The sequence below is a fragment of the Juglans microcarpa x Juglans regia genome, chromosome 2D (genome assembly GCF_004785595.1).
Source record: "Juglans microcarpa x Juglans regia isolate MS1-56 chromosome 2D, Jm3101_v1.0, whole genome shotgun sequence".
Taxonomy (NCBI): domain Eukaryota; kingdom Viridiplantae; phylum Streptophyta; class Magnoliopsida; order Fagales; family Juglandaceae; genus Juglans; species Juglans microcarpa x Juglans regia.
Genome location: NC_054596.1, coordinates 43,315,895 through 43,341,555, shown reverse-complemented (window position 1 = coordinate 43,341,555; position 25,661 = coordinate 43,315,895). Strand labels below are relative to the sequence as shown.

General features: G+C 37.8%; 3 protein-coding genes across 5 annotated transcripts; 2 read left to right on the top strand and 1 right to left on the bottom strand.

The window, feature by feature from the left end:
* Positions 1-1,100: 1,100 nt before the first annotated feature.
* On the top strand, positions 1,101-6,729 carry LOC121250816 (zinc finger protein CONSTANS-LIKE 9-like). Of its 3 annotated transcripts, XM_041150042.1 has the most exons (6): positions 1,101-1,332; positions 2,407-3,102; positions 4,264-4,491; positions 5,093-5,397; positions 5,940-6,071; positions 6,203-6,729. In XM_041150042.1, the coding sequence occupies exons 2-5, from the start codon at positions 2,515-2,517 to the stop codon at positions 6,067-6,069; spliced, it is 1,251 nt and encodes a 416-aa protein (XP_041005976.1). In that variant the 5' UTR covers positions 1,101-1,332; positions 2,407-2,514; the 3' UTR covers positions 6,070-6,071; positions 6,203-6,729. The 3 variants fall into 3 exon arrangements, with proteins under 3 accessions (XP_041005976.1, XP_041005975.1, XP_041005974.1); XM_041150041.1 differs by having other exon boundaries at positions 5,940-6,729; XM_041150040.1 differs by having other exon boundaries at positions 1,330-1,434; positions 5,940-6,729.
* A 702-nt stretch (positions 6,730-7,431) lies between these two features.
* On the bottom strand, positions 7,432-19,577 carry LOC121250817 (RRP15-like protein). The gene is made up of 8 exons (XM_041150043.1): positions 19,023-19,577; positions 18,850-18,951; positions 18,648-18,729; positions 18,510-18,529; positions 18,314-18,374; positions 7,978-8,057; positions 7,740-7,847; positions 7,432-7,601 (listed from the first exon to the last, which is right to left on the bottom strand). Exons 1-8 carry the CDS (start codon positions 19,437-19,439, stop codon positions 7,539-7,541), a joined length of 933 nt encoding a protein of 310 aa, XP_041005977.1. The 5' UTR covers positions 19,440-19,577; the 3' UTR covers positions 7,432-7,538.
* Positions 19,578-20,379: 802 nt separating this feature from the next.
* LOC121249543 lies at positions 20,380-21,386 on the top strand. The gene is made up of 2 exons (XM_041148243.1): positions 20,380-20,821; positions 21,124-21,386. Exons 1-2 carry the CDS (start codon positions 20,380-20,382, stop codon positions 21,384-21,386), a joined length of 705 nt encoding a protein of 234 aa, XP_041004177.1.
* The last annotated feature ends 4,275 nt before the right edge of the window (positions 21,387-25,661 follow it).

The following is a 25,661-nucleotide window of genomic DNA, read 5'->3' as shown; positions in this document are numbered from 1 at the left end:
TTTTTTATTTTTTGTCTTCTATTATAATATTATTATGAATGATGAGAATTTCAATTTCTACACTTTTTTTTTCCTCAAATTCTAAATGTTGACTATAATAATCAAAAATATTTTTGTAATAAATACGAAATCCTTATTGATAACTTTAAAGGCGTAACTAGGGGATATTCAAGATTAAAATATTGTGAGATTAAAATTATCTTTCTTGTATTTTTAATCTTTAAGTACAGCTTTTTTAGATACATAATAATATATTTATTAGAATTATATATATATTTATTTATTTATTTTATTTTGTCAAAATGTTATTTACCAAAATGACATCAGTTGATCAACAATCCAAGTGTGGGAGTTAAAACAAGAAGCTCGCTATGTAGCAAGATGGGCTGGTATTAGGTGGGATACATGGGTGCCGTAAAGGGTAGGAATTACTGAGCATGTTGTAATGAAGAGGTCTTTGAAGTTTGAAACTTTGAACCCCTTTCAAAACAAAAAAAAAAACAAAAAATCTGTTTTGATGTATTAGATCTTTTGTTCATTATATATAATCTATCTATCAGTTTATTAAAAAAAAAAAAGACACAATAATCTAAATGCCACGTCCACAATGAATTTCATAAATTCCGACTTTTGATGTGCAGTTGGGGAGTCCAAAAGCCCTTGTAAATGTTAAGAGCAAAGGGTGAAACGGGACAGCTTCATAACCGACAAAGCCAAAGAGCAAAGTAAAAGTAAAACATATAAAAAAGAAAAAAGGGAGAGATATATGTACGAACAGCAAGTGGGAAGCAACTGAGCTACAATTCGTCCACCGCAGAGAGTATGGGAACAACTTTTGGTAGCATACATATCTTCGGCCCTGAAAATTATTATTATTAATTAATACTGAAAAGAAACGGAGAGAGAGAGAGAGCCTTAAAATATGAAAAAGGGTCTTATTTATGAACGGTGGGGACCCAGAAAAGGATTTATTTTCTATGCCTTTCACTACCAAAAGTGTCGGCTCTCCCACTTTCCTTACCACTCCGAGCGCTCTCTCTCTCTTTCTCATATGCACTTTTTATCATCTTAGATAATTGTGATCTCACATCTACCATACACGTATACATACTTACACTCATATTATACACATACTTTCTCTCTCACCCACCCCATTTCTATCTTCCTATCTTCCACTGCAATCACAGCCCCCGCGCGCGCGAGAGAGAGAGAGAGAGAGAGATATTTTCTGGAAAGATCCTGTTCTTAGGGTTGCTTAGTTTTGTCTACTTCTTACAATAAATAATTAGAAATTCAGCTCTTTATCGATCTTGTCCACCTCTTTTCTGAACGGTAATTTTTTTACTTTATTTGTGCTCTCCGGTTCTCTGTTTTGTTCGTTGTTGTTATTTTCCTTGATTTCTTCCTCCTCCTCTTCTTGGTCTAAATCCCCTGGTGAGTGGTGTAAATAAAATTTAGGAAAAAAAATTTCCTAGCTAGATTTGAAACGTGCTGAGAAAAAAATTAATTGGAGTACCCTTTATTTTACAGAATTCTTCACTTGGTTTTATGGTTTTTTTCCCAATAATTCCCGATTTCTTATTTAGTTTGTATTTAGGAGGACTTTTCGTTTGCTTATATGTTTTTATGTGTATTTTATCTCTTTTTTCCCTTCAAATCACCAAGAAGATTTTATCCATTTTTCCATATTTCATTTGGTAGTATAAAAAAAAATATTTTTCTTGCTCCCTTGTAGTGTTAATATCTTGTTTTGCTTATAGGTGGTTTTGATTAAGATAGATAAATAATTTTCTTTTACAAAATGAGTATTTTGCTTATTAACTGAAGTGAAAGATGTGATTCTATTTCGTTTGATACAATTTAAGGTTCTTTTGGATCATCTTGCAGTTGATGTAAGCGTAATCCTTTAATTGCTACTCGTGCTCCAGAGGGTTTTTTTTTTTTTTTTTTTTTATCTCGTTGGTTTATGTGAGCTCAACGAGTATAGGAGTTGCCTCACTCCTCGTGTTGATATCACAACAATACTCGTTTTTCCTTTTCTTTTTTTAATTGAACTCCTAGATGAAGGTAAATTTCTTCTGAAGTTGACCTTTTACTTATTATACAGATAAAAATCAAAAGAGATCTAAACATGCCGATGTAATTTAAGAGTTGTAATCCAGGTTTGGATAGGGAGTTGATATGAGATGAGTTTGAGATGAAAATTAAAAGTTGAATAAAATATTGTTAGAATATTATTTTTTAATATTATTATTGTTTTGAAATTTTAAAAAGTTGAATTGTTTATTATATTTTGTGTGAAAATTTGAAAAAGTTGTAATGATTAGATGAGTTGAGTTGAGATCAACTCTGAATCCAAACGGGGCTGAATACTGATTTATTGCATTTGTTTCTGTATACTTTAAGGTTGTAACGACGCTGGGAAGGATTGTGATTCGTGTAAGGAGCTACTTTTGGTAGGCTGATATATAACTTGGGTAGAGGTTTGGTAATTGGAGAAGTATAAATCTGAAGATGGGTTATTTATGTGATTTTTGTGGGGAACAAAGGTCCATGGTGTATTGCCGCTCAGATGCTGCGTGCTTATGCTTGTCATGTGACAGAAATGTCCATTCTGCTAATGCCCTATCCAAACGCCACTCGAGAACACTATTATGTGAAAGATGCAATTCACAACCTGCACTAGTAAGATGTGCCCAAGAGAGGGTCTCTCTTTGTCAGAACTGTGATTGGATGGGTCATGGCACTTCTACCTCAGCTTCAACACACGAGAGACAGACAATCAATTGTTATTCTGGATGCCCATCAGCTGCAGAACTTTCTTCAATCTGGTCATTTGTTTTAGATTTCCCTTCTGTGGGTGAATCCACTTGTGAGCAGGAATTAGGTTTGATGAGTATAACAGAGAACAGTGAAAAAACTGCTTGGGGCTCTGCAGAAAACAACATGAGCCAAAATTTATATAGTTCAGTTGAATTGAATGGCGTGCGCAACGTCGAGAAGTCCAGCGGTTGGGTTGGGTCCTCTTCCGTGCCTGGAGTTCATTCTGGGCCTCACATTCTAGACCAGCCGGCTGGATCCACAAATACATCTTTGCCCAAGGTATTTGTCAATGGTGTCATTTACTTGCAGTAGAAAATCTTAACGGTTCAATGGATAAATCTACCACAATACAGCGGTAGGACATTTGCTGTCATGGCGGGTTTTCTTTCAATTGGTTTCTTTGACTTTTTGTTTTTAAAGTTTGCTTATTGTCTGATTAGTGATGTGATGTATCGTTCGCTTGAACCCATCAGGTTGCAGCCTAGTAGTCAAAATGAGGTATTGAGATGAGCTGTAGACTCGGATATCCTGGGTTTGCTTAAATTCATTTTGTGATAGACTAGTCTGCATGAATGTTACCTATGGCAGATGCCATTAATTAACTGGAGGAAACAGTATTTGTTTTAAGAGGTCACAGCCCCGTAACTTCATTGAAAAAACCTCACTTGTACAGGAAAATCGTGGTTACAAAAAAGTCAAAACTCATTTCTTACATATATGAGGTAAACCTGTTTTATATACACTCAAAGGCCCCTCGCTAAACTCATTTACTGTGTATATAACTGGAGAAACAATATGCTGCAAAGCTATAAATGGATTTTATTTTAGGGGTTCCACCTGTTATAATTTATGTACCATTCATCTAAATGTTCAACTCTATATTGGGCAAATGAGTCAGATTGACTACAATACTCCAAATCCTATAAACATGGCAAAACCCAACTACTGAAGGTAAACTAGTTTTGGAGTGTGATAAAGTAGACATGTAATCTTTGTGCTTCAATTTTTTCCGGATCCACCGGTAGTCTTCTTGCTTGAATTACAGGCTCCAGTTCTCTCTCTGCTTGAGTGTTATATATTTCCCTTTCCATATCATTCATTTTTGGGCACTTGCTTGGCTTTCTTAGTGCAAGATCAGTTATATGACTCTCAGGCCATCCCCTTTTTGATGGTCGTGATGATTGACAGATTTTAATTTTAAGCATTACGACTTGATGATTTAGATTGAGATGATTGGTATCTATGTCAAACTTTCTTATGTAGTCTTTGTGGCATTCAGAATTAAGCTAAGTTGCATGCTTGGTCAGATTTTACGAATTATATCTAATTTACTTGATGGGAGTGGCCATATTCTAGCTTTGTGTTTAAATCGGTATATGGTGGAAGTGTTATAGTTTCTTCATCTAGGACTTATACAAGTTTCACGTTATTAATATGCAGATATGCTGTCCTGGAGCTAAAGGTTCTGATCTCTGTCAAGAAGATGATCTATATGAGGACTTTGAAATGGATGAAGTGGATTTGAATCTTGAGAACTATGAAGAACTCTTTGGCGTAGCGCTTAGCCATTCTGAAGAGCTTTTTGAAAATGGTGGCATTGATAGCTTGTTTGGGACAAAGGACATGTCTGCTGCTGATTCCAGTTGTCAGGGTGCAGTTGCTGCTGAGGTACTCATCTCATATCCTCCTTGACACATAGGCTCCACGTGTAATATACTTATGCTTCTGTTGTGTTTCAATTAGTCTGCCATGCCTAGTTCTGAAGTTTGTCTGCTCTCATTGTCTTGAAGATACTGAACTTTACTATTTTTTTTTTTTTTTTTTGGTAATAATTAAAAGACAATTACCTTCAAGAAAATATTTTACTAGTAAAAAAACTAACCAACTAGCAGTGATCCTTAGATTCATTTCTTGGAGGCATGCATAATTTTGGATCTTTTACCATAAGATGCATGAATTTTGAAATCATATGATGACATGGCATTTTGCCTTTATATAACTTAGGTGCACCCAACGGTAATTTCTCAAGTACCTTTTCATCAATTCTCATGTTGATTAATACTTATAAAATAAAGTATAATGTTGATTAGTGCTCACAAACATGTTGAACTTTCAAACATGTGCAGAATGAATGGATATGTATGATGTCATTAAAAATTGTTCTGTCTCGCATAGTAGTTGCAGGAGATAGAATTCACTTCCATGTTTAGCCTTTGTAATATTGTTTGGAAAAATGTACTCATGATCTGATCTCCATGTTCTTCTCCAGGGGTCCTCAGCGGGACTGGTTAATGCAATGCAGCCAGCGTGCAGCAATGCAGCGTCTGCAGATTCTATGATTAGTACTAAAACTGAACCAGTACTTTGTTTGACAACAACACAAGCACATTCAAGTATTTCGTTTTCTGGTCTTACTGGAGAGAGTAGTCCTGGGGATTATCAAGATTGTGGGGCTTCTGCAATGCTTCTCATGGGAGAGCCTCCATGGTGTCCTCCATGTCCTGAGAGTTCCTTCCAATCTGCTAATCGTAGTGATGCTGTTATGCGTTATAAGGAAAAGAAGAAAGCACGCAAGTAAGTTTGGCGCCAATAAATAAATAATGAATGAACTATGTATATTGGAATATTGATTTGTGGCAACTTTATTTGATAGTAATCATTAACTCTTGGTACTGCAGTTTCTAGGGAATAGAGTCATCTAGTTTGGTTTTCTAAATTTTTTCCCGGTATTGCTAGTTACTTTGATATAAATATATGCATTTCTTAACATAAATATATGCATTTCTTAACACAATTCTGTGGTTCCATTTCTTTTTCCTAGCCTAATCAACGTGGGTATGAAGTTTTCTGTTACTAAATGTCGAGCTGGTTGTCTAGATTGGGCTACAAGTCATAACAATCCATGGATATGTTTGTCAATATGCATTTCTTTGTATGTACCTAGGCATAATATACCACTCAATCATGATGCTATATCGTGCTCACAAATACGATTACTTTACCCATGCTGATATGATGGCATTTTCACTTCATGCTTATTCAATTTCTAAACCTTTTGGCATGATGTTCTTCTAGCCAACCTTTTATTTCTCAACTTCTATTTGATTTTTTTCTAGGTTCGAGAAAAGAGTGAGGTATGCCTCTCGCAAAGCAAGGGCCGATGTTAGAAGACGTGTTAAGGGCCGCTTTGTCAAAGCTGGTGATGCTTATGATTATGATCCGTTGACACAAACCAGAAGCTACTGAGAGTACACTTTTTAACCATGCTTTATAAAAGGAAAGCATCGCATGATGTCTTCTTGTTATAATTACCTAAACAGTGGATGGAACTAATGCACTATTTCCCTGTGCAATGACAAACTGTATGATTATATCTCAGGGGCCTTGGTTTTCATCAGGAGAGAGTGGTGGATATAAAATGCTGGTTTCCAATGCTTCGCCAATAAGTGGAGGAGCAGAATGTCGATCATCCATCACTATAAAGGATTGGTGGGTTGTGACACCATCCGAACAGACCGCATAGCACCCTCGATTCAAGTTATGGATTGTTGTCTGTCTGTACGCAATTCTCTAGTGAAAGAACCTTATGGGTTCTCCCCAGCCCTAACACCTCAATAACTATTGTTTATTGTATTCCACGCTCTGGTCACTTCTACAAATTCAGTTTTCATGGCATGGCGGGTGGCTGTACGCACATCTGCCAGATCAGCCAAGAAACTAGCTAGCACTTCTCTACTGTTCTCGTTTCCTTTTAAATTGACATGTATAGCACAGGATTTATATGACTTAAAAGAGAGTTTGTCTGGTTAACAATCCCGTGGTCAGACAAATACCCTCTCCTTGTACATTTCTCCTCCATTTCATGAACAGGTATAGCAGGGAATTATATATATGTTTTTGAGGGAATACTCGTGGTTTTACGTCACTGTACGAACAAATAACTCTACCATTTTGTTGTTGCATTATGGCGATACGGCCTTCTTATTTGCTACTAATACGTGTTTAAAGTGGTTGGTATGTTTTATTCAGAAATGCTTGTTATTAAACTCTTTCGGCTGGTTTGGTGCTGACCTCTATATGGGCCCTGTATTAAGTAATATGCATCGAAGACGGTTTTCATCACAAGCTATGAAAATGGCTGCACAAATGGTGAAAAAGGTTTGATTGTTCACTGCTCGCTAAAACCCAGAGCTTATCATCAGATAGCCGTTGCCAACCTTTCAATTGTCAACCCACCGTGGTAAAAAGAAATTTTGGGACGAGAGGAAAGTAATGTGGGACAGAACATGTATGCCATATCATTGATAAATAAAGATCTTTTGAATATTTAGAATACCTCAATATATTTGTAAATAATAGTGAAATAATTTAATATAAGATATTTTATTGAATTTTAAAAAATAGAACAAATTGAATAAAAATATTATAAAATTAAAGAATTGTTTGAATATAATTTTTATTTTGAAATTTGAGGTTTTTTTTTTTTTTTTGGGAATTTGTGAAGAGATTAACAAATGATTATATAAAAAAAAATTGAAATTAAAATGTATTTTGTATTTGAGTAACATTTGGAAAAAAAAAATATAAAATACATGAGAATATAAGCACCATAACTTCCTATGCAATAGGAACACAATAACGGCACCCAAACACAAAAAACAAGCTAAACACGAGGATAATTTCAATTTCCCCAAGCCTATTTGAGTTCCTAAACATTAATCATCATCAGAACTACCATGTTCTGACATCCTTCTGAACTCACCTGCTACAGTTGCTTCCTGCAGCATGTTGCAGATAAATGTTAGTTGGAAATATAAAATAACTACAAATTCATCTACACGGGTGTGTGTGTGTGTGTGAGAGAGAGAGAGAGAGCTACTAGAGCACGATTTCACAAGATATATGAAAATTCTTACAGGAATCTTATCCCAGTCCTTCAACTTAGGATTCGTTAACATGTAATTATCACGCAAGGGAGCCCAGGCAGGCCCTTCTCCATCCCTCTGGCCAGGAGATGTATGCCCCTGCATATCGCAATGCCACCCAAGAATAGAAAAAGGTTGTTCAAGTCCGTGAAAGCCACAGATTAACCGGATTATAAAAAATGATCCAAAAAGAATACAGGAACTTGAAGAAGAAAGGAAATAGACTTACCTTGGTGAGAGTATTGGCTGCTGGCTTTGATGTCTTGCCCAATTCTGAGAAGAAGGTTTCTTTCCTCCGCTTCCTTATTGCTGGCAATATTCAAAGATATTCACTTAGACTCACTTGAAGGAAGCATCTACTAAAGACAAGCATGGCTCATGTCAATGATAACATGGTGAGTTGTAAACATTGGAACACAGATTAAGGCTAGTATTTAAATCATCTGCAGTTAAAAAAATAAAAAAGGCAATCAACAAAAGCAAAACATAGCTCTTGCAATGATAAAAAAAAAATGTAAAATTCAGCTGGTTGTCCAAAAATTGTAATGATCAAACATGAACCTCTATAACCAAGGTTTTTCTTTTTACTTTGTCAAGTGCAACCAAGGTTTTTCTTGCTTTCTTTCTTTCTATTCGTAAACAAGAAAACTTTATGTAAGAGAAGCAAGTTTGATAGGCGTAACATTTTCCATATTAACAGACAACAAATGGACATTTTAAATTTTAAAAAAATAAAAATAATAATAACCGGAGTAGTCTTAAGGATTGTGAAAAGTCGGTGTCGGAGCTCAGGTATTTTGTTCTTAACACCTTGCATCATCAGTTAATGACCCAACATGATGTTACCTTCCCTAGTTCCAACTTTCAGGATTTAGCGCTCTTTCTCTTTGATGGTTAAGTGGACTTCATGTATATGTCCAGTGTACGGCAGTATCATCCTCTTTCATCATTAAAATCTTATCTTACTTTTTCTTTTTCATCGGTAAAGAAGTTACAGTTCAATCTAATCTTACTCATTAACAACAAAAAAAGAAAGATGTCCGGTCAAGTATAACACTTGGGGCACAATGATCAAAGCAGATCAAGCGTAAGTGTTAAATTAGATGTTTGTGCAGGGTCAGCAAAACTTGAATAGATTAAGATTTTGGAGATTATGCTAATGGGGAGTTTGTGCCCACTCGCCATATTAGTAGTTCACATCAAGGTTAAACCTTCTGTTCTCTTGGAATAAATACAATAAAAGTGTTGGTTGCAACGTAAAATCAACCATGAATATACTGGTATAACTTGACACAAGTATATGCATATGCATTCAAGATATGAGGCCGAGTAATATTTGACAAACTGCATTAAAAATCCCCAAGTTTTCTTTGATTGCACCAGGTGTCTAGAACAAAGTTCTGACTAATCCGTGGGGTGCACAGGCCCTTGGCAATGAGTTTCCAACAATAGAAGCTTAAATAGAATTGGAGAACTTGAGAGTTGAGACCTTAAGGCTATGTTTGGAACTCAAACTCACCTCAATCCATCTCAAACCAGTCAATCTCAAACCAGTCGTTGATGGGACCCACTACTTTTTCAATTTTCTATAAAAAAGTTAAATCCATCTCAACCGACTTCATACATTTAAAAACATATCTCAACCTATTTATATTCAAACACATCTCAATAAGACCCACAAAATACTACTATTCATAGATCAACTCAGATCATCTGATATCATCTCAGCATCCAAACGCAACCTAAATAGAAGCTGTCCGGATTTGTTAGAATAAGAAGCCATTGAATTTCTAATTGAAGGCCTTAGTAAACCAATATACCATATGCTTAATGGCTCTCCAGATTTATTTTGGAAGCAAAGTCAGTGGCTTTTATCGTGGGGCTAAGTGAGGTGTAGACTCCGTTATTAAGGGATGCCTTTTTGTATGTAGGAGATTAAGGGCCCGTTTGGAACTTGGAAGATACTGAGATCAACTCAGTTCAATCTAATTTTAAACTGAGTCTAACATCCAAACATTCAACTCTCAAATCACTAAACATCACTCAACTTAATACCTCTTTACAAGTAGAACCCACAATATTTTTTAACTCAACACCTCTTTACACGTGGGACCCATAACCTTTTTCAACTTCCCATAAATACATATAAATTCATCTTAACATCCTAACACATTTAAACTGCGTTTGGATGTTGAGCTGAGCTGAGCTGAGCTGAGCTCAGTTCTTTATAAAAAATAGTGAGTTGAGTAGTGGAGGGAGTTATGTGGGACCCGTCTAAACTGAGTTTAAAATATATTTGGATGTTAAGATGAGTTTAGTACTTTTTTATGGAAAGTTGAAAAAGATTGTGGGTTTCACGTATAAAGATGTGTTAAGTTGAAAACGGTTGTGAGTACCACATATAAAGAGGTTTTGAGTTGAGATGAGTTTAGTAATTTGAGAGTTGGGTGTTTGGATGTTAGACTCAGCTTAAAATTAGACTAAACTCAATTGAGTCTTGCAACCAAACTCAGTCTTAAACTCATCTTAGGTGGACCCCACAAAACTCACTACACCATCTCAACTCACCACTATTTATAAAGAACTCAACTCATCTCAACTCAGCTTAACATCTAAACGGGGCCTAATAGAATTCAATTCTAGTGGAATGTTGATCTTTTGATACTTGTTCTGGTTAGGTTCAGAATACTACTCATACTCTTGAACAACGTTTGGTTGTTGGATTAGTGGGACAAGATATGTAGCCCTATAATGGGTTTTTGAAAAATAAATATTCTTGAATATCTAATGGATGAATAGGTGTGCACAGTAAATATGTAATTCTTTTGTACAATGTGATGTGATTTTTTATATTCCTTGTGTACAATGTGATATGAATAGACCTCAATATACTACAAGGGGGAATAGACCTCAATATACTACCAAGGGGTGTTCATTGAATTATTGAAACCCATTTTGTGGGATAATATATAAAAATCATCCTTTGAGTTTGTAATGTCAATGTCCTTGTGACATGGGATAATATGTAAAAATCATCCTTTGAGTTTGTAATGTCGATGTCTTTGTGACATGATGAACACCCCCCGTGGTATATTGAGGCCTGGAGGTCAGTGACCATTGGTGATTTTCCTTAAAATGTGGCCTTGGATGATGCTTCATATTTATATGTATATTGATTTGAGGTGTTCATTGCTCAGAACTTTTGATGTTATTCATAATTAAAATGGCCATTTCCCCCACCCACATTAATTTGCTATTTACTGAGCGTGTGTTAGCTCACTCTTTCATTTCTCAATCGTTTCAGACTTAGCTTAGGATCCATCTACTTCAGGTTACAGTTAGCAAGGTTTGGAGGTGTAGATACAAAGGCTAACTTCTTCTTTTTTTTTTTTATAAGTAAGAGATAAACTTTATTGATGTGAATGAAATAGGCATGTATCAAGTACACAAGAAGTATTAGAAAAAAATTCTTCAGCTCCACCATTGTTCGTTCCTTGTCTTCAAAACAGCGCGCATTCCTTTCCATCCAAATACACCACATGATATACAACGAAATCATCCTCCAAACTGCTGCCACTTGATGACTGCCCTGCAATTTTCTCCAACAACCCATCAAATCCACCACCCTCATAGGCATTACGCAAGCAACACCAACCCTTCGAAAGATCTCATCCCACAACCCCCTCACTACGTCACAATGTAGTAAAAGATGATCTACCGATTTTCCATTCTTTTTACACATGTAACACCAATCCAACACTACACATCCTCTCTTCCTCAAGTTGTCTATGGTCAAGATCTTCCCAAGGGCAGCATTCCAAACAAAGAAAGCAACTCTAGAGGGCACACGAGACCTCCAAATGTTCTTCCAAGGGAATGGGGGTGTGATCCTGTGTAATCAAGAGTTTATAATACGCTTTTACTGTACATTTCTTGTGATCCTGAAACCTCCATTTCAAGCTATCATGTTATGCCATAGTAGTCCCCAATGAGTGTAACAGGCTGAAAAAGTCTAAAACCATAGATAATTCCTAGTCATGAATATCCCTATTAAACAGATTATTCCACTGATACGAACCATGAGCAGATAACTGCACATCTGCCACTGAAGCCTCCCTATTAACTGCAATACGATATAAAGCCGGAAAAACCCTTTCCAATGCATGATCTCCACACTACACGTCTCGCCAAAAACTGATTTGGTTGCCCTCACCTGCGACAAAACGAATATGATTTACAAAACTTGTCCACCCCTTATAAACTTCCATAGCCCCACTCCATACCCCTCTCTCACTTCTTTGGAACACCAACCACCCCAAGCAACACCATATCTAGCATCTATAGTTTCCTTCCACAATGATCCCCTTCCAAATGATATCTCCAAAGCCATTTCCCCAATAACACTTTATTAAAAGTTCTCAAATTACAAACACCCAACCCCCCATTCATAACTGGTGCACATACTGTCTTCCAATTAACCAAATGAAATTTCTTCTCCTCCCCTATGTCTCCCCATAAAAAAGCCTTAAAAAGTTTCTCAATCCTATTCATCACCCCTGCAGGCATAGGAAAGAGAGATAAAAAATAAGTGGAAAGGTTAGTGAGAGTGCTCTTGATAAGAGTGAGACGACCCCCTTTCGATAAATACGCCATTTTCCATCCAGCCAACCTTTTCTCTATCTTCTCTACCACCCCATCCCATATTGCTCTACTCTTGAAAGTTGCACCTAACGGAAGGCCCAAATATTTCACTGGGAAAGAGGACACACTGCAATCCAAAAGACTTGCTAGACTGCGTATATTAGGAACCACACCCACCGGAACTATCTCAGACTTACCAAGGTTCACCTTAAGCCCTGACACTGCTTCAAAACAAAGTAATAATGCACGTAAAGTTTGGACCTGACTCCTATCCGCTTCACAGAAAATTAGGGTGTCATCTACGAAAAGGAGATGTGAAATGATACAAGGGCTACCAGAGCCATTTCCCATCTGAAAACCAAATAAAAAACCCCACCAACAGTAGCCTGCACCATCCTACTCAACGCCTCCATAACTATGACAAATAGAAGAGGAGATAACGGATCACCCTGTCGCAAACCCCTCGAGCTATCAAAAAAACCAGAAAGAGTGCCGTTAACCAAAGGCTAACTTCTTGGAGAAAAATAATTGACGAGTTAAATTTTTTATGTGGTTTTACTTTCAATAAATTGTATTAAGACTGGTTTACTTTACTTATCAAAAAAAAAAAATTAAGACTGGTTTACAAGTAATGAATGGATTTGTAGCGCTCTTACCAAACAATTGAGGTTGAAATTCAAAATTTTCTATTTTGGTGAATGGAGAACCGGCTGGTTTCTTTTGTAGTTCTCGCGGTTTGAGGCAAGGCAATCTCATTTCCCCCTTTCTTTTTGTTATGATTATGGACGCTATGAGTATAATGATTGAGAAGGCTATGGAGGGTAATTTTCTGTCCAGTTTTGTGGTGGGTAATGAGACTAGGAATAGTTTAAAGATCTCTCATTTGTTATTTGCTGATGACACCTTGATTTTTAGTGAGCCAGATTCGGATAATATTCGTGCTTTAAGAGCACTTTTGCTGTGTTTTGAAGCTGCTTCGGGGATAAGAGTTAATTTATCGAAGTCTGAAATTGTTACCGTGGGTGATGTTCAGAATTTATCAGACTTGGCTAATTTACTTGGGTGCAGAATTTCTTCTATGCCTTTGAGGTATCTTGGGCTTCCTTTGGGAGCCTCTTTTAAAACTGTCAACATATGGGATGGGGTGATTGAAAAAATTGAAAGGAGGTTAGCGGGTTGGAAGAGGATCTACTTGTCTATGGGGGAAGACTAACTCTTATAAAGAGCATTTTGTCCAACCTGCCCACCTATTTCCTTTCTCTTTTCCCTCTTCCGGCAAGAGTTGAAAAGAGGATTGGGAGTTTATTTCAAAATTTCTTATGGGGAGGCAATGGAGAGGAAAAGAAGTTTCACTTGGTTAGTTGGAAGAATGTTTGTCAACCACAGGATCATGGTGGTTTGGGGATTAAAGATTTTAAGGGTTTTTAATAGAGCTTTACTTGGGAAATGGCTTTGGAGATATCAATTGGAGAGTAAAGCCCTTTGGAAAAATGTGATAGAAGTGAAATATGGAAGTTTGTGGGGAGGTTGGTGTACTAATGCAGGTAGTGGAGCTTATGGGGTTAGTTTGTGGAAATTTATTAGAAAAGGATGGGATTCCTTCTCCAATAATTTCATATTAAAGGTGGGAGATGGAAAGAGGATTCTCTTTTGGCATGATCTGTGGTGTGGGGATACTGCTCTCAAGCTGGAATTTCCTACCCTTTTCAGAATTGCTAGGGATCATAATGCAAGTATTTATGATTCTTACTGCAGTAGTAACAAAAAGGTTGAATGGAATATCATTTTTAAAAGGAATGTTAATGACTAGGAAGTGGATGAAGTTAAGGCTCTGCTGGTTAAACTCTACAGTTCAAAGTTGGTGCTTGAAAGAGAGGATAGCACGGTGGGGATTCCTGCTGGAAATGCTAAGTTTTCAGTCTCTTCTTATTACAGAATTTTGTCAAGCAATAGTAGTTGTGTTTTTCCTTGGAAAAGTATTTGGAAAGTGAAAGTTCCCTCTAAGGTTGCTTTTTTCTGTTGGGTGGCATCTTTGGGTAAAGTATTGACTACTAATAATCTTAGAAGGAGAGGTCTGTTTATTGTTGATTGGTGTGTCATGTGTAAAAGGGATGGTGAATCAGCAAATAGCCTTTTCCTTCACTGCGAAGTGACAAGATTTGTAACATACGGGTCTAAATTTAGGGTTAAAACTAGTATTTTATTTATTTATTTATTGGTATTTTATTTTCTTTATATTTATTTATTTATTTTAGATTTTGTGATAACAGATAGATCGATTTAGTGATTCCTTTCCTTTTAAAACTTCGAATATTCTATCCACTTAGTCCCCGTGCTAGTTTCAGTTTCCAGAGTATGAGCAACTCCAAGTCAAACTTTTCAAACTCTCTTAGAAACGGTATCCACGTGAGAATAGGTTCCTAAAGTCTAGGCAATTTCAAATTTCAGCCAATCTCTTCACGTTGCTTCCTCCCATCGCCTATAAAAGACTCTCAAGCCTCTGTGATTCACACGTTGATATATCAAGAGAAACAACATTCCCGCATAAACCATACCTCTGCCCAACCATCGTCAACCACCCCGGGACGTCGGAGCCCTACCCACGGCGCCAGAAAATGCCGGCCAACTCAACCCCGTTGAACCCACCCCCTCAGGTAAGCCCCTGCCGCCGCGCGCCACCTTCCTCCCTTTCGGTTGTTTGAGTTTCAAACCCATCTCTCTCTAAACTCTCACTGTTTCTCTCTCTCTCCCTCTCTCGGTGTCGCACCACCATAGGGACCCCCTAGTCACGTCGCCGGTCACTTCTAGCCACCTAGAGCCGCCGACGCACTCTGCTCTCCCTCGGTGAGCATCGCACAGCTCTCTCTCCCGTAAGCCTTTGTTTTACTTCTTCTTCTTTTATTTTCTTTTCTTTTCTTTCTCTTTTATTTTCTTTCTTCTTTCTTTTTCTTTCTTTCTTCTTGTTTTATTCCGTGTGCTTCAGTTTCCCAAAAAGCCCCCCATTAATTCTGTAATTCCATGCATGCCCTTTTGACCCGTGAGGGTGTAATTTCCTGAGCCTCTACTTCTTGGGGCGTTAAGTCAGTCAGATAGTATTTTCTTTAAGTGGTTAATCTCTGGGTCGACAGAAACTGGTTTACAATTTTAAAGAAGGCTAGTATATTTTCAGAAATACATTACCTTTACATGGGCTTTATCTAATTGAACAATTATCAGCATTTAGACACAATTTTTATAAAAGATTTTTAAAGGATTTCAAAGCATTTGTTGGAGTCTATTAGTAGTTAAATTCCTTATACGTATTTAATTACGTAGAGTATTACGACACGTTTTGCTAGGAAGTTATTAACGTCTAGAATCTCGTTTAGGTAACGCGCTACAAGTTGGAAATCAGGAAGCAGCGCTAAGAGGTAAATAGTATGATCATATTAATAAATGCGTATTGTGAATATTATTATTATGTACAAAAAAATGTGATGTGCTTATGATTGTTAACTACGCTACACTAAGAGGCAAGTCAAGGTTAGTTTACTTTTCGATCTTGATGAAATATGAGATTATACTTGAGTGAATGAATTTATTGTTGATTGATTTAATGTTACTAAATTCACATGAAAGACATGAAATGTTGAAGTAGTAGTTCAAAGTCAAGTATGCCATGTAATAGTCAGATTATGCAAGCCATGTTCATGAAATGCTTAGGTTATATATATGCCATGTTTGTGTAATACTTAAACCATGTATGCCATGTTCAAGTAGTACCTGGATCATGTATGCCTTGGAACGTCATAAAACATTCATAGCATGTTATGTAATATCACGTTATACTATGCCATGCTAAATCATACAAGAATATGCCATGCTAAATCATACAAGAATATGCCATGTACAAAGATATGCCATGCTAAATCATACAAGAATATGCCATGTACAAGAATATGCCATGCCATGTCATGTTACGCTATACCATGTACAAGATTATGCCATGTTAGAGATGTTCATGAAGCAAATCTCATGCATTAAGAAAGATAAGAAATGTAACGGTACCACGGACTCAAGCGTGGTTAACCACAAGTTTAGTGAAACACGGACTCAAGCGTGTTTCACTCCATGATATTCAAGTTAAATGAAACGCGGACTCAAGCGTGTTTCATTTCATGATATGCAAGTTTAGTGAAACACGGACTCAAGCGTGTTTCACTCCATGTTATGCAAGTCAAGTGAAACACGGATTCAAGCGTGTTTCACTCCATGTTATGCCAGATAAGTGGAAACACGGACTCAAGCGTGTTTCACTTCATGTTAATACAAGATAACTAGGACGTTATGCATTCACAATGACATGTTTTGATTATATATGCTTCCGCTTATGTTAATAATGAAAATGTGTGCCATGTAAATCTGTGATGATATATGTATGTAAAGTCTTCCAGAAGATCATGTTACGTATTTGATTGAAATTCATGAAGTTGTATGTACGTTCTGAAGGGTATCCTAGAAATGAATTGTATGTTAGGCAAAGACTATATTTTACGATACGATGTACTACTTACTGAGTATTCAACTCATTATTTTTGTGTATTTCTTGTTTTCTTCCATGTCTGATTCTCGCAGATGATGTCTATGATGATGAAGAGCTGGATGGCCAGGAATAGATCTAGTACCAAGACTTAGGAATGAATAAGTGATTTTATCACCAGAATTAGATTTCTTTTATGTCATGCATAGGATTAGTTTATGTTTCTTTATATTTCGTTCAGTTTCCAAAACAATCATGTTCAATTCAGTTTTAACGTTTTGATGAATTTCAATAAATGAGGTAATTCAGGATATGAATCTCTTTGCCGGGCATTATGTTTTAAATGTTAGTAATATCTCTATCCTACGGGAATGGGGTGTTATAAGATTCTTGTGGAATGAGGTTTTGAGTTGGATAGGAGTACAATGGGTAATGCCTAGAGAAGTGGTGGATTTGTTGGTAGGGTGGAAGAGTTTGAAGGGCTGTAAGAAGGCGGCAAGAGGTTGGAAGATGATTCCTCCTTGTCTTATGTGGTGCATTTGGCTTGAAAGAAATGGGAGATGCTTCGAAGATAAAAAACGCTCATTGGGAGATCTTACGGATTTTTTCTTGATTACTTTTGAGTTCTTGGGTTAAAGCTTTTGTAATGGAGGATAATTTTCTGCATCTGTTTTAGTTTTCTGGTGTTAGTTTCTTTTCGTTTTTGGAAGTTGTAGGTGTTTCCTTTGTATACGTCCTGTGTACTTTGGTTTATGCCAATTAGTTTCCAAGTCATAAACATAGATTTGAATTTCTTTTTTTTTTTTTATAAATAATAATTTCGACCAATCTGATCTATCCTGCGCGGTTCCACCCCTTAGCGGGAACTGCTCTATCTGTCTCAAAAGAGAATCGCGTTCTTGCTGAAGTTCGCGAATCCGGTCTTGTAATCGCAGTCCTTCCATATAGTCTTGGTTACGCCGATGCATTTTGATTTCGTTGTTGGCAAGAACCATGCTTTCAGAGAAGTGGCGGTCCGACTCTTATCTGAACTGCGAGAATAACTGACTAAGCCGTGCCATAAGACTCATTCTCCAAACGGGACGGGGCCAAGCCTTTAGGTTAAATGAATTAAGTAGGGGGCGGGACCCCTTAAACATTCATGGACGGGCATTGGTATAGAAGAATAGGGTTTCCCGAGATTTAAGGATGGACCCTTTAGTCTGATTTTGCTGAATTATGTAGTCCTAGCCGGAAATGCCCATATTTCAGACAGAACTATGTGCATTTGAAATTTGGGGCATCACATAGATGGACTACAAGATATAATAGTGCATAGATAAGGGGATCTCTACTGGAAAAAAAAAAAAAAAAAAAAAAAAAAAAAAAGGTTCTCAAATTGTAGATGCATCGTCTATCAGCATACCTTTTGCATCTTTAGACCTCATAGGATTCAAACCTTTCTGAGAATGTTGTGCCTTGTTGACCTGCACAAGATACCAAGCACAGAAATTAGAACTAAACATCACTGCAATAGAAATAAACTCACAAAACAAAATTTAAAAAAAAAAAATCAATCTAAAAAAAAAAAAGACAACGGAAAATCTTCATGGAGAACTTACAGCATTAAACAACTTGACCACTGAAACTCCAGCAACACACATGGTAAATATGGATTTAGTTAAAGTTATGAAGTATGCAAATCAATTTCAAAAGGCCCTCATTGCATAAATCTCTGTCCACAAACATAAACACAGTACCTCCTTTTGTAGCAACGAGTATTAGAAACTTTTCATGCGAATCAAAATAATTAGCAGGTTTCACGTGCCCCTTTTCTCCAATCTGTATTATATGGAAAACATAAATCTAATAAGCAACCAACCAGATCAAATAGGGGAAAAATGTATATGCTCGTCAAATAACTGAATTTTTTTAAAAAACAAAAAAAAAATATTGAACTACCAAATGTTTTTCCTTCTTGACCTCCACCTTGACCTTCCTCTCAGCATCCTCTTCCGCGAGCTTTTCTGCAATGAGCTTCTTGTGCGCCGACAACACTGGACCCTGCAGAGCAAAACAAACTTTATAGAAATCCTACGGTATTAAAAAACAACCAAGCAGAAAGGCTAGCTTACGAGTGAATCATCAGGCACGTTCTTCTTGATAATGCTCCTGAATGCCAACCTGAATGCTCTACAACCCTCAGCAAACTTGGTAATTCCGGGAAGAATTTCACCATTTTCTTCATCATCAGGAAGTATATTATCCAGCTCTGCATCCACTTCCATTTTTTCTTCCTCGGAAAAATCCTCATCTCTGATCACAGCCATAGAGCTGTTGTCATGATCCCCATCATCGTCATCTGAATTGTATTCTCGCGCCCGCTTGCGGAACAATTTTTTCATTTTGATGTCAATCTTCTTAACCTTGGTTTGTCCAATGCCCTGTAACATTGCTTTCTTTGTGTTTTTCCTAGCCTTAGAGTCCTTCTTCCCTAACTTTCTCTTCTTCGGGACCTTTGCTGGTTCTGCCACATGGGTTCTCTCAGCCATGTTCCAACTCACTGATTTTTCGACCAGTTGGTACTCTAAATTTCTCGGAGTTAATCAAAGAGATATAGCCTATACCACCAACTCCGGGCAACAGAAAAAGCGGGTCTTTTCACTATGGGAAATTTCGATGTCAGGGTATGAACAAAGGCAATCTAGGGTTAGGGTTATGTTAGAAGGCTCAGAAGCAAGGATCCATGGAAGATAAAGGAGGGAACTTGGAGCTGGGAAAGAAGGGCTACGGAATGTGAAGAGTAGAAGTGTGTGAAAGAAGTGTAGCGTTCGAAGCTATGGTTCAGTAGAAGACCAACGAAATTGTTCAGTAAAGAAGAAGGAACGACGTCGTGGGCTTAAGCCTTAAAGGCAGGGAGATACATTGGCTGAAACGGCACAGTTTTAATAAATGCAGTGTAGTGTTTAAATCAGTAAAACAGTGTAGTTTTTCTTATATGCAATCTGATAAAGTTAAGGGCACTTTAGTAATTTCATAAGTATATGTTATAACCCAGGCCTGAATGGTGGGAGAGGTATTCTGGAAGGTTATTATTTTGTCTACTGTAAGGAGGTTGGAATTCGCTTGAAGAATTCCCTCATCTAAGTATATGTATGGCCCTTGAGGCATTTGTTTAAACAGCTTGCACTCATCTGCCATTTACATTCTTGCAACATACCTTCATCTATTGCATCCATTCCTAATAACCAGTCATTTTCACACCATAACAACTAGATTCATAACAAGTGGTATCCTAGAGCTACCGATCCAAACACAATTCCTAAAACCATGGCTGAAAGCACCAGATCAAAGCAACAGGACACCCAGTGCCAGCTTGCAATATAGGAGGAAATTCAAGATTTGAAAGGCCAGATGGCTCAAATCACAAATCTGGTCCACACTTTTTTTTAGCACCATTAGCAAGTAAACAACAAAGAGCAACCCGTTGAGATGGAAGGAGAGATCATGGACCCTAGAAGAGCAAACAATAGAGGAGTGAGATTAGATTTTCCACATTTTAATGGGGATAACCCAACTGAGTCGATATTCAAAGTTAATCAATACTTCAGCTACCATCAAACACAACCAGGCCATCGCTTACTGATGGCCTCATATCATATGCAAGGTGAAGCACTTATATGGTACCAGGATGCATGGGATAGTGGCCATTTTGACACGTGGGAGACGTTCACCCGTGCCCTCCAGCTTCGATTTGGGCCTACTGATTATTACGATCCGATGGAGGCATTGACATGCCTGAAGCAAACTTCTACACTAGCAACATATAAGGCTCAGTTTGAGAGTCTCTCTAATAGATTAAAAAGGCTACCCGAGAACCACAAGCTCAGTTGTTTCATCAGTGGGCTTAAGGATGGGATTTGCCTACCAATACGTATGTTCAGTCCAATGAGTTTAAATGTTGCATTTGCATTAGCAAAAATACAATAAGAGTATCTCATCAACACAAAAAATCTAGCAAACCGATCGGTGATAAAGGCAACCTGCCTATTTCAACTAGTGGGAGTTAGGGAGCACACAAAGGACCTAGTCGATGGGGGTAAGCCCATGGTTCCTGTCAATAAGGTTTGGTAACTCAAATAGATGAGAAAAGGAGGAAGGGCCTTTATTGCCACTGTGATGAAAAGTGGAGCCCAACCCATAATTGTAAGTCTCCTAAACTTTGCTTATTACAAGGCTATGAGGGGGAGGAAGAGGAGGAGCTGCTGGAAGGCAATGAGGAAACCAACCTAGAAATGGAGAGTAAGACACTGGAGCCTGGTGCAGTAGGTCCAGAAATCTCATTGAATGCATTGGCTAGAATTCCCAACTCAACCACCATGATGCCGATGGGACAAATTTCAAGAGAGAATGTGGTGATTTTAGTAGACTCTAGCAGCACTCACAGCTTCCTAAATCTGGTTGTGGCAAGGAAAACAAGACTTAAGGTGGACCCCTAAACTCAATTGATTGTAAGAGTTGCTAATGGAGACATAGTGCAAAGCAATGGGAATTATCAAGCAATGTATGTCAAGATTCAAGGTAATAAGTTTACCCATTCTCTTTACATTTTGAAGTTGGGTGGGTGTGACTTGGTGCTTGGAGTAAATTGGATGTCTACTTTGGACCCTATAGTTTGATATTTTGCCAAACTACCTATGAGATTTATTAAAAATGGGAAGGAGGTTAGCCTCTCGGGACTTCAATGCCAACCTCTAAGCTTAGAGGGCAGCAATAAAACTATGTTAGCTTCCTTATCCAACAATAAGGGGTTGCTATTACAAATAGAGCCTAGTAGCAAGATCCAACAAGAGGTAGAAATTAACCCCGACGTTGCTAAGTTGTTCCGGGTTTTTAAAGGGATTTTTGAGGAGCCTCAAGGGCTACCAACCCAAAGAACATGTGACCACAAAATAATACTAAAAGAAGGTACCTAGCCCATATCTACAACTTGTGGCTAAGCTACTAAAAAATGGGGTAGTGAGACCCAGTTCCAGTCCATTTTCATCGTCGGTGTTGTTGGTACAAAAGGTGAATGTGGGTGGAGACTTTGTGTTGACTATAGAGTTCTAAACCAAGAGATGATGAAGGATAAATTTCTCATTCTCGTCATAGATGAACTGCTGGATGAGTTGGGGGAGCTACAGTGTTTTCAAAATTAGACCTTAGATCGGGGTATCATCAAATCAGGGTGGTACTCGAGGACATTGCTAAAACGACCTTTCGAACTCATGAAAGATATTATGAGTTCTTGGTGATGTCCTTTCGCCTCACCAATGCCCCTTCAACGTGATGAACGATGTGTTTAGGCCTCTGTTACGCAGATTTGTATTGGTCTTTTTTATGATATCCTCGTATACAGCAAGAGATGAGAGGAGCATTTGAAACATCTCACACAAGTCCTAAGGCTACCACCAACTCTTTGCAAAGTTGTCTAAGTGCAGGTTTGGGGTGAAGGAAGTGGAGTATTTGGGGAATGTCATTTTAGACCAAGGGATGAAGGAGGATCCTTCTAAAATCAGCGCTATGTTAGAGTGACCTACTCCCAAAAATCCGAAAGCTTTGAGGGGATTTTTGGACCTAAGGGATTACTATAAAAAATTTATCTGAGGATATTGGCTATTAGCAGCCCCACTCACGGAACTTCTAAAAAAAATGCCTTTGCATGGACTATAAAAGCAAATCAGGCCTCTATTAGGTTAAAACAGGCGGTGACAACACCATCAGTGCTTAAAATTCTCGATTTTACATTACCCTTCATCCTAGAGTGTGATGCAAGTGGGAAAGAGATTGAGGTTGTCCTTATGCAATCTGGCCAACCTATATTGTATCTCAGTAAAATGTTGAAGGGTCGGGCACTACTTCTATCGACCTATGAAAGAGAGCTCTTGGTAGTAGTTACTGCAGTTCAAAAGTGGTGCCCATATTTACTAGGGCAGTTCTTTATCATAAGGACAGATCAACAAGGGTTAAAATACTTGCTGGAACAGAGGGTTGGGACCGAGGACCAGCATAAGTGGTTCAGTAAATTAATGGGTTATGAGTTCAAAATTGAGTATAAGAGAGGCAATGAGAATAAGGTGGCAGATGCATTCTTAAGAAAATGGGAAGAAGAGGGTGAGGAATGTGGGTTATTGGCCCAAGTTACTTGTCCTTCACCAAATTGGTTAGTAGAGCTGAAACTAAGTTACCAACAGTCCCCAGAATTTAAGGTGTTGTTAGAAAAATTACAGAACAATCAAGAGACACCTAGAGAGGTGTCACTACAACAAAGATTAATTCTTAAGAAGGGGAGGATTGTGGTGCTGCCAGATTCTCCATTTAAGCTCAAGGTCCTTCATTTTATTCACACAAATCCAATGGCAGGTCACTCGGGGAACCTCAAGACTTATCAAAGGGCTAAGAGGGACTTTTATGAAGAAAGACATAAAAAAATAGGTGAGAGAGTGCGACACTTGCCAAGCTACCAAATATGAGACCCTGCCCCTTGCAGGTCTACTACAACCACTCCCGACTCCTCAGCAAGCATGGACTGATATATCCATGGATTTCATTGAGGGGCTACCAAGGTCCAAGGGTTATTCTATCATTTTTGTTGTGGTGGATCGCTTCACTAAGTATGGGCATTTTATACCTTTGGCTCACCCTTACATAGCTCAAGAAGTGGCTCAAGTTTTCGTGGGGGTTGTGTTCAAGTTATATGGCTTTCCTCAATCCATCGTCTCAGACAGGGAATCCCTGTTTTGAGCTCATTTTGGAAGGAACTGTTTGTTCTACAAGGGACCTATCTGGATTTTAGTTTAGCTTACCAACCACAAAGTGATAGACAGACAAAGGCAGTGAATAAGGTGTTGGAAGGATACCTAAGATGCTACATGGGTCAGAAACCTAAATGCTGAAGTTAGTGGCTACCCTTATCTGAGTGGTGGTACAATAGTACCTACCATAGTACCACAAAGCTTACACCTTTTGAGGCCCTCTACAGATACCCTCTACCAAAACTACTGGACTACATACCAGGTACTTCCAAATATTTAGCAGTAGATCAGCAACTTAGAAACAGGTCACAAATCCTAAATCTACTCAAGCATAATCTCACAGCAGGCAGAAACAATATGAAAATTCATGCAGACAAAGGAAGAACTCATAGAGAATATCAAAAAGAAGACTGGGTGCACTTACGGCTCCAGCTGTACCGCCAGAAAACAGTGGTTGCACAGCACAACATGAAGCTGGCCCCACATTTCTATGGGCCCTTCAAGGTGGTCCGGCGGCTGGGTACAATGGCCTACCGTCTCGAGTTGCCCTCCACATCACGGATCCACCCCGTGTTCCATGTTTCTTGCTTGAAGAATAAACTTGGGGACCATATCCAGGCGTTACCATCCCTCCCACCCACAAGTGATGATGGCGAGGTTCTGCCAAAGCCCGAGGCTGTAATCGACCGCCGTATGAAGCAACAAGGATTTCAACCTGTCACTGAGGTTCTGGTCTGATGGGTGGGGGTGCCCAAGGAGAAAGAAAGCTAGGAGAACCTCTAGAAGTTGAGGGCCTTGTATCCCCACCTTGTGGATAAGGTTCTGTAAGAAGGGGAGATTGTTAGAAGGCTCAGAAGCAAAGATCCATGGAAGATAAATGAGAGAACTTGGAGCTGGGAAAGAAGGCTACAGAATGTGAAGAGTAGAAGTGTGTGAAAGAAGTGAAGTGTTCGAAGTTAGGGTTCAGTAGAAGACCAACGAAATTGTTTAGTAAAGAAGAATGAACGACGTCGTGGGCTTAAAGGGAGGGAGATACATTAGCTGAAATGACACAATTTTAATAAGTATAGTGTAGTGTTTAAAACAATAAAACGATGTAGTTTTTCTTATATGCAATCTGTTATAGTTAAGGGCATTTTAGTAATTTCATAAGTATCTGTTATAACCCACGCCTAAATCGTGGGAGAGGAATTCTGGAAGATTGTTATTTTGTCTACTGTAAGGAGGTTGGAATTCCTTTATCTAAGCATACGTATGGTCCTCAAGGCATTTGTTCAAACAACTTGCACTCATCTGCCATTTACGTTCCTACAACATACCTTCATCTACTACATCCATCCCTAATTACAGCCAGCCATTTCCACACCATAACAACTAGATTCATAATAGGTTACCTGATGCATAGGATAACGAGAGGATAAATTTGAGGAGTGAGATGAGATGAAAATTTTGTGAATAGTTATAAGATAGTTTGTAAATAGTAATGAGATACTTTGAGTCAAGAACTGTTTAATGCATATGTGCTCCAAGGAAATAGATGTGCTGCAAGGAAATAGAATTAGAGTTTACCAAAAGGCTAATGCTCTGAAGAGATTTTTTGGTTCGTTTCACTAGTTGAATTTGGATTAAATATAAAATTAAATTTATTTTTAATTAAATTACAGATTACGTTGATTGATTGAATATTTTTTTTTTAGATAATGTAAGAAAATTATGTTCTAAAATTTTTAGTCTAGATTCAAAGAGCAAAAGGAAAAGAAAATAGTTAGGTAGTAATACATTAATAAATAAGATCCCTTACCAAAACATTGTGTATTTTTTTTTTTTGAATATATTGGAAGAGAGGAGTCAAACCCATAATCTCTATTTTGGAGATAGTCTTGTGCCATTAGCAGCAAGCCGTTGGCCAATACGTGTTTTTTTAGTTGTTCTATTCCGTGTGTAAAAAAATTTGATTAGTAAAAAATGTTAATTTTA

What these genes read in the sequence shown, in the direction of transcription:
- LOC121250816 (XM_041150042.1), top strand. Translation starts at nt 2,515, where the DNA reads ATGGGTTATTTATGTGATTTTTGTGGGGAACAAAGGTCCATGGTGTAT. An exon ending in AGGGTGCAGTTGCTGCTGAG is followed by an intron (nt 4,492 to 5,092) that starts GTACTCATCTCA and finishes GTTCTTCTCCAG; the next exon opens with GGGTCCTCAGCGGGACTGGT. An exon ending in GAAAAGAAGAAAGCACGCAA is followed by an intron (nt 5,398 to 5,939) that starts GTAAGTTTGGCG and finishes ATTTTTTTCTAG; the next exon opens with GTTCGAGAAAAGAGTGAGGT.
- LOC121249543 (XM_041148243.1), top strand. Translation starts at nt 20,380, where the DNA reads ATGGAAGGAGAGATCATGGACCCTAGAAGAGCAAACAATAGAGGAGTG. An exon ending in TGGGATTTGCCTACCAATAC is followed by an intron (nt 20,822 to 21,123) that starts GTATGTTCAGTC and finishes GCTTATTACAAG; the next exon opens with GCTATGAGGGGGAGGAAGAG.
- LOC121250817 (XM_041150043.1), bottom strand. Translation starts at nt 19,439, where the DNA reads ATGGCTGAGAGAACCCATGTGGCAGAACCAGCAAAGGTCCCGAAGAAG. An exon ending in ACGTGCCTGATGATTCACTC is followed by an intron (nt 18,952 to 19,022) that starts GTAAGCTAGCCT and finishes TTTGCTCTGCAG; the next exon opens with GGTCCAGTGTTGTCGGCGCA. An exon ending in TGGTCAAGTTGTTTAATGCT is followed by an intron (nt 18,375 to 18,509) that starts GTAAGTTCTCCA and finishes TATCTTGTGCAG; the next exon opens with GTCAACAAGGCACAACATTC.